General features: G+C 30.3%; 1 protein-coding gene across 2 annotated transcripts; it reads right to left on the bottom strand.

Annotated features, from left to right (window-relative positions):
- Positions 1-2956: 2956 nt before the first annotated feature.
- LOC118054685 (AP2-like ethylene-responsive transcription factor At1g16060) lies at positions 2957-6894 on the bottom strand. 2 transcript variants are annotated; one of them, XM_035066357.2, is made up of 8 exons: positions 6483-6894; positions 6314-6396; positions 6128-6136; positions 5824-5912; positions 5661-5734; positions 5497-5547; positions 4757-4833; positions 2957-3759 (listed from the first exon to the last, which is right to left on the bottom strand). In XM_035066357.2, the coding sequence occupies exons 1-8, from the start codon at positions 6620-6622 to the stop codon at positions 3221-3223; spliced, it is 1062 nt and encodes a 353-aa protein (XP_034922248.1). In that variant the 5' UTR covers positions 6623-6894; the 3' UTR covers positions 2957-3220. The 2 variants fall into 2 exon arrangements, with proteins under 2 accessions (XP_034922248.1, XP_073264132.1); XM_073408031.1 differs by lacking the exon at positions 6128-6136.
- Between the last annotated feature and the right edge of the window lie 958 nt (positions 6895-7852).

The raw sequence follows: 7852 nt of genomic DNA, 5'->3' as shown, positions 1-7852 counted from the left end.
AGTGTTTTTTAATTTATCAAGCCTGCTAATTCTGATTTGAATTGCTAGATTATGAATATTATAACTCTGCAATGTATGGTGTTTTTGCAGAATTCAAATCAAGATATTGCGAGGTTTAAATTTTTCACACTGGAGTAGTGAGATATTGTCTTGGCAGAATTCAAATCAAGACATTTCTTTCTCTAACTGACTATCTAACAAATAATTAACAACTCTAACCAACTAACCACTACAACTAACTAACTTTCACCGTACACCATTTTTTTATTTACAGTTTTGACCATTACTATTTAAGAGGGTGTTTGTTTGAGTGATAACTTTTTTTAAAAAAAAATTGCCTGAAAATATATTAAAATAATTTTTTCATTTTAAAATAAATTTTTTGATATTTACATATTAAAAAAAATTAAAATTAATTTTAAGTAATTTTTTTTTAATTTTTTAGAAACTCCATTTAAAACATATCTCTAAATAGCTCTAATACTGCTAGCTCTGAATATTTTCTTCTTAATTGTCACACGATGTTATTGATCTGTTTCTTCCTTGATTTCCAAGCCTAAATAAAATTATCCAGCCACAATTTAGAAAACAAATGTTAGAAAAAACATGGTACTTTAATTTGAGAAACCATATATAGTTTTTATTGTTTGTTTTTTATTAAGCGGTTGTTTTGGCTTAACAGAGAAATGAGTAAAGAAGTTATATGAGTAAAGAAATTTGAGAAACCATATATAGTTTTAATTTTCTTTTCTATGCCTGATGAAATTTTAGACAATGAAATATAATAGAGTGGAAGGTTAAATAACATAAGCTTCAATAAACAACATCTAACTAAAAAGAGATTTAATCTTTTTCAAAAGGAATATAGTCTTGGGTTAGCTTATAGAGGAAGGCCCAAGTATTTTACAGCTAAACAACTTGATTTACTTCTCAAGAAATCTGTTACTCCTTTATTATAATCCAATCCAAGATTGACACCAATTAAAAACTTTTATGGAAGTTGAATTTTTAAACTTGATCATAGTTGAAACGAATGATTTTAATTTGTATTTTTAAGAGCTCCCAAATTATTTGGAAAAAATATCACTATATCATCAGCATATTGAAGCAGTGTTGAATGAACTCTTTATATTTTATGTTTAAAGATTTCCTATGGTCTCCTCCACACCAACAAGTCTATGTTTTTTTTTTCGTTTCCCCTTCTTGTATTTGCCCACAATTCATTGAAGTGAGTGTGGTTTGGGAAGCTATGGTTGGTGTGTTCGGTAATGTAGTGATGTGTGGTTGAAATTGTGTTTTTTTTTAATTATAATTTTTGAAAATATTTAATTAATCAATACATATTACAGTTTCACATAGATGCCATTGAAAACTCTCTATAAATCTTGGTTATGAATTATAATTTATGGCTCTTCATAAACATAATTTTACAAACTACAATCACAAAAGCTACTACAATATTAAAAGGGTGTTTAGAACAGTGGTAGAAATTACTTTTCAAAGATATTTTTGTTTGAAAATATATTAAATTAATATTTTTTTTATTTTTTATAATTTATTTTTGATATCAGTACATCAAAATAATACACACACACAAAACTCCTGTTGAAACACAAGACAAACACCCCCTAATCACACTCAAATCTGTTTTTTTTTTTTTTTCAATGCCACGTACTGCTTTCGGTGCCTAATACCTAATTGATTTAACCTGAACAAATTAACCTGATGAAATCAAAAGTCAAAACTCCTCATCAAACCCTCCTTGAATTTCTTGCCAAATATTTGAAGGCATAGCCGCGAACCTATAATGCCCTAAGCATAAGAGGCTGTAAGAGTCTCTCTTCCTGTGAGCACATACGGATGATCATTTAAAGGCATTAAAAAGTTAGAAGGAAGATGCTTCTTTCAATTCAAACATTAACTTCTAACGAGCAAGGTGTCGCGTAGTACAAATCTTGTGGTCCATTATTCTTGGACCAATAATTTCCATCGTCTATTGGTCCGTCTTTTGAATCATTAAAATGTCATTTTCATGGATCTTACTGGCAACTTCCTACTGTCTAATCTCTAGTTAATTTCTGATTTGATTCAATTTAAGAATCATAAATTAGGAATATGAAGGACCCATGTGAAAAGAAAAATACTTTAACCCTTCAATATCTGTTCACCACACTGTATTTCTCTGATAAATATATATACTATGCTTGATACTCGACCGGAAATGAGCTCATATATACTATAGATTATATAATTTAATAAAACACTCCCAAAAGGATATATGATAACACAAATCTTTATATAAGCAAGCATTCATATATTATATGTCACCACCTATGAAAAAGACCATGATATCCTTTTCAATATGATCTCACCATATTACGAATAAACTGAAAGCTAAGTATATGGCAATTGCTGTTTACGAGTTAGTTTTCATCTAATAAGGAAATTACCTAAACACTCTAAAAAGCTGAGATTTTTTTCCGTATCTGATCAAATAATAATAATAAATTGGTCATGAAAATTCAAATATTGAAATTTTTTTATTATTAAGATGTTTAAATAGATTATGAACATGATTTTATCACATTTATGATTATAATTTTAGCTTCCAATCATACAAAATATAAACATACTATATATTTTGATTTTTTTTTTGTTAATTTGCTTTAACAATCATAAAATATTTTTTAAAATAGAAATATTGATTGCAGTTAAAAACATTGTGTTGACTAAGATAGATAAAAGATATGTTTATAGAAAAATTTATCTTTGTGAAAAAAAAAATCAAAATAATTGTATTTCCAAGTTTAATGACAATGCCAAAAAATTATATGAATTTGAAAAAAAAATTGTATTTAAAAAAATTTAGATCAACGCGGGTACACAAACTAGTATAGTTACATGATCATAAGTAAATATATTTTCAATAGAAAAAAAAAAAAAAAAAGTCCAACCATGCTAAAAATAATTGTCTTATTATTGGAAATATTGATAATGAATATCTAACTTCGTCTATATCTACATGTAAATAAACAATAACAATGAACAAACTCCCTTCTTTCCAAAATTTAATTAAAGAAGAGAAGCATGTACCTAAAACAAAATCTGAATTGTACTCTTTATAATTAATCTTACCCTTGTTCATCACCCTTACCTCCTATTCACAAATCCAAAGATATGTATATAATTGTAAGGATATATTTGGGCCAAAAACCACTTCCTACCCATCCAATTCGCAATGAAAAATCGGTGAAGCAAATGAATGCAGGTCTCCAAAAATAATGTCGTCACCATCAGTGTAGCTACTGGAGTCTTGGCAATCGAAGTAAGTTTGGATGTCATCCGGGAAGCTCCTACGAGGCGGATCGCGGTCGGATTCCGGTGGTGTCAAAGGGCACTCAGAAGCTGATGTTCTCTCCAGCATTTCCTTGAACTTTGAGGACTGCAACAGAAGCCCTAATGCAGATGACGCCGAGCCACCAGCACCGCAAGGCCGTGTTGGAGCCACTAATTCTGTGTCATTAACACTCGAACTTTGTTGATGTGATTTGAAATCCAATTCAAGCTTCTGATCAAGGTTTTGTATAGGAATATTAGCATCACCATTAGGGTTTTGTTGAGGATTATTAATAATATGATTTTGGTTATTGGGACGTAGCCATTTGACGTAGCGGCTTAGGTCAAAGTTCGTCACAGCATTAAGTCCACGGTACTCTATAGCTGCCATGTCATACGCTGTTGCTGCTTCTTCTTGAGTGGCTGAAAAGAGAACGTACGTAAGACGGTTTTAATTAGGTGTAGTTTGTCGTAAAAAGTAGACATGATCTCTGTAGAACAATTTAAATATGCAAGCTAATTTTGGTACAATATGGATGGATATTGGAGATTTTAATTATGGGTGAATATTTTGGTGAGGGAGCTTTGAAATTTAAATTGCCGACTCAAGTAGTTGGGGTTTGGTTCATCTATATCCCAACCAACAAGATTTGATTGCACCACAAAATCTACCTTTTAGACTTTATCCTATTATTTTGACTAATGCATGCCCATATAATTGATATGAAATCGAGTTCAATAATCTCTTAATTTGTTTAAAAGGGTTGTTTACACTATAGGTTAACCTTATTTACTTGGAATTATTGTGTGGATTATATGAAGTAAAGTGACATTGGGGCAATTGTAGCTCGACACATAAAGAACCAAGTGGGTTTGTGGGCATAAAAGTCAAGCACTAGAGTTAATTAATTGTTTGAATAAAACTTGTTTGGTGTTTAAGTGAAAAGGAAATCAGCATTAAGAGAGTTTTGTTTTTGGAACCGTACTTAACCTGTAGGTTTCCTATCTTATAGTTATAAATTTGCAGGGTTTTTTTTAATATGGTAAGTCTTTTTATGAATTTTCTACGAATACATTATTGCTAGGAAATTTTATTGTATTCATGAAATAAATATAAATAGTTATCTAATTTGAAGATAAATATTTGAAATCCATTAAAGTAATAAAAATATTTTCACATAAATTGAAAAATATTTTTTAAAAACAGTAGTAATTATTTCCAAACATCATAAAATTTCTTACGTTAAACTTATATATATGTATATGATTTCTGGCTTCTTTTATTTTTCCTTTTATAGAAACCTATGAGTAGTGGGCTATTAAAGATAGATAGTTGGAGAAATTAAGGAAGGTAATTATGCATATGCATAGACATTAATTTCCTTTAGGATTATATACTTTAAAAGGGAAAAAAACTTACCATATGTTCCAAGGTAGAGGTACTTGTTGCCGAAAACTCTGCCAATTCGAGCTTCCCATCTTCCATTATGATGGTGTCTGCGTACCAAATGTTTTAGATTGCTGAATATTAGAGCCATTATCACACAAAGCAAAGAGATGGCATCCACCACTTAGATTTTTTACTGGTAAAATGGGCTATTAAATTGTTTAAGTTATTTTTTACACTATTAAATTAAAACTCCTGGATTAGTGAAAATGTAAATAAATACTGTAAGTTCATAAACATACGGTGTTCATCAATTTCAATTTTTGAAAAGTTACTTGATTGTCTAATTAATTAATTAATTCGTTTTATTTTCCTTTGGGGGTAAGGGTCTTATCTAGTAATTAGTTGAGAATATCAAGCGTTAATTGCTATAAAAAGATATGAGATTAAACAATTAAGAAAAACTAAAACACCTAAATATATATCAAAGAAAGAAAAAACATAAAAATATTATCGAAAAAGAAAATAGAAAATTAGAGACAACTCTCATTGTTTAACCTATAATTAGAATAGAGACACATAATATTTATCTAAAAAATAAATTACACACACAAATATTTAAACTATATTGTTTTGATATATTTACAAATAAAAAAATATTTTAGAACATAAATACTAGAATTTATTTTTCTATTCTACAAAAAAATCAATTGTATATTTCTCATGACATAAATGAGAGAGAGAGAGAAGACAAAATGCAGTAAATATATTACCTGGCCACACCTCTATATTTGGACACACCGCGTGAAAACCCACTACTTTTTCTGTAAATTCCATCAATATAAATGAGCATGGCATTAATAAGACATATCTTTATCTTTTTGCACAAAATACAAATAAGCAATTTTAAACTTTAAGAATATTTCTTAATATTTACCTCCTCAGGGATCCAATATATTCTTCTTTTGAGTGACCCTCCATCTCTTTGAGCTCTTCTTCGTAAGTTGACAGCTGAAATCAATTAATCTCTTTAGATATAACAAGAAAAAAAAAAAAAAAAAAAAACTAAACTCAAGGCCATGAAAGAAAAGATTATTTACAGGAAAATTGAGGATAGTATCCTGTCCCCAGTACTTTAATGCTGCCAAGTCATAGGCATGCCCAGCCGCTTCTTCGTCATCATAGGCCCCTAAGAAATTAAAACCATTATCACAAATGTAATTACAGTTTGCTGTGGTGTGTGTGTGTGTGTGTATCAAATTAAAGAAAACAGTTCGGATTTATGTGAAATTTTGAATAAGAAAATTGGTTTTTCCACCTTTAAGAAACAATGTTGAAGACATTTTAGGATAATATAGAATTATGATTCAATATATAAAAAAGTTAAGCAGAGAGGGCATGTACCTAAATACACTGCAGACAGTTCAATTCCACCAGCATGACACCATTGAAGTCAAAACCAAAAACAGTACCAAGAAAATGACAGTGTTAAATCAACAATTCAATGATGACAAAGACGATGAAAGATTTGGAGGCGAAGATGGACAGCGACAGAAAGGAGGAAAGAGTAGGAGAAAGAAGATGAATAACCTTGTCTTCCTTTCTTGTTCTGTGACTCATTCCAGCAGTTCTTATCCCACAAATGAGCCTCATAACGCCCGGTCCATCGATGCCTGAGGCAATCATGTACAGAAGTGAATCCTGGGAATTACAAGAAATCAAGTAGAAAAACTTCAAAAAGAAAAGAATGTGATTAAACCTTGTAACGCCTCTATAGATGGAGCTGCGTTGAGTAGGAGAGTCTCGAGGAACACTCTTTCTAGTCCGCTTCACCTTGGTTGTGGGATTAATGCTGGTGTTTGCAGAGTTCTTCAGGCCTTGCTTCGATGTTTTTCCCATCTAAATTCTCCAAAAGAAGTGCACAAACACACACACACACGTAAAAAAAGTGTTGGGAGGCAGATTTTGAGAGAGGGAGAGGGAGAGGAGGATAGTGACTAGGTCATCCAATGAGAAGGGATTTTAAAAGAAATGAGAGAATAGATATAGGGAGTTTGTTTAATGGGATGGAAAAATAGAGAGAGAAGCCGGCTGGAGATGGTTTTTTTTGTGGCCGTCTATAAGCGGCTTTGTGTGTAGCCTCTTTCCCTCTTGTCTTCACTTATGTGTACCTTGTGTTAGGTTCTTGAGTGTGTTATATGGGTGAAAATATGATACGACTTCAACCATTTTTGCTCCTTTTCTCCAAATTCGAATGAGGGTGTGTTTGGCTTCCTCGTTTAACCTGTTTTTTTATTAAAAAAATTAAAATTATTTTCTTATAATTTTAGGTTTTTTGATGTATTGGGTATCAAAAATAATTTTTAAAAAATTAAAAAATATAATTTTAATACATTTCCAAAATAATATCACTTTAAAAAGCAACTCCTAAACACAAACTAAGTAATTTTGCTGTAAAATAAAAGTGGTGTGCTTGGCTTATTCAGCACAAACCTGTAAACTAACTTGTATTGCTCCTTTTGTTTCTTCTCAATCGTAGAAGTTTCTGGTTGTGCCATGGCATGGGTTGGTTTGATCCAACGGTGGGCTTTGCTTCGATATGTCTTGGGTTGACATTTCTAACTTGTAGGCTAGCGTGAGGTGTTGGATTTATGGATCGTACTGCCTTATTTAATGTTGACATGGCTTTTCTGTTTTTCAAAAGGATTAGTTTTCATGTCTTCTAGGTCTCAATTTAAGTCCATGAACAGTGCCTTTTTAATTTTAGATTTTTTAAAAAAAAACAATAAACTAGTCTACGTTTATTTGCGTAGACGATATATGAAAACTAAATTATTCTTATAATAAAGTGGGAAACACTATGCTATTAACATTAAAAATATATATCTTCAAATAAACTGTCCAGGAACCATTGCGTACAACAATTTTTTTTTTCTTATGAATTTTTTTCAATTTTTTCTTTAGTTAAAACTCTTTTTTTTATATAAAAATATGCTTTTTACTTGAAACATGAATTTTTTAAAATAATTTTTTTTATATAATTACAAAAAGCAAGTTTCAATAAAAAAAAAAAAACATTATGTCTCAATAATCTTTATGCGAATTTATACAAAAACAAAGGAATAATTA

This window comes from Populus alba, chromosome 3 (genome assembly GCF_005239225.2).
Source record: "Populus alba chromosome 3, ASM523922v2, whole genome shotgun sequence".
NCBI classification, from domain to species: Eukaryota; Viridiplantae; Streptophyta; class Magnoliopsida; order Malpighiales; family Salicaceae; genus Populus; species Populus alba.
Note: the sequence above shows the minus strand (reverse complement) of the source record. Positions and strands in the feature narration are given on the sequence as shown.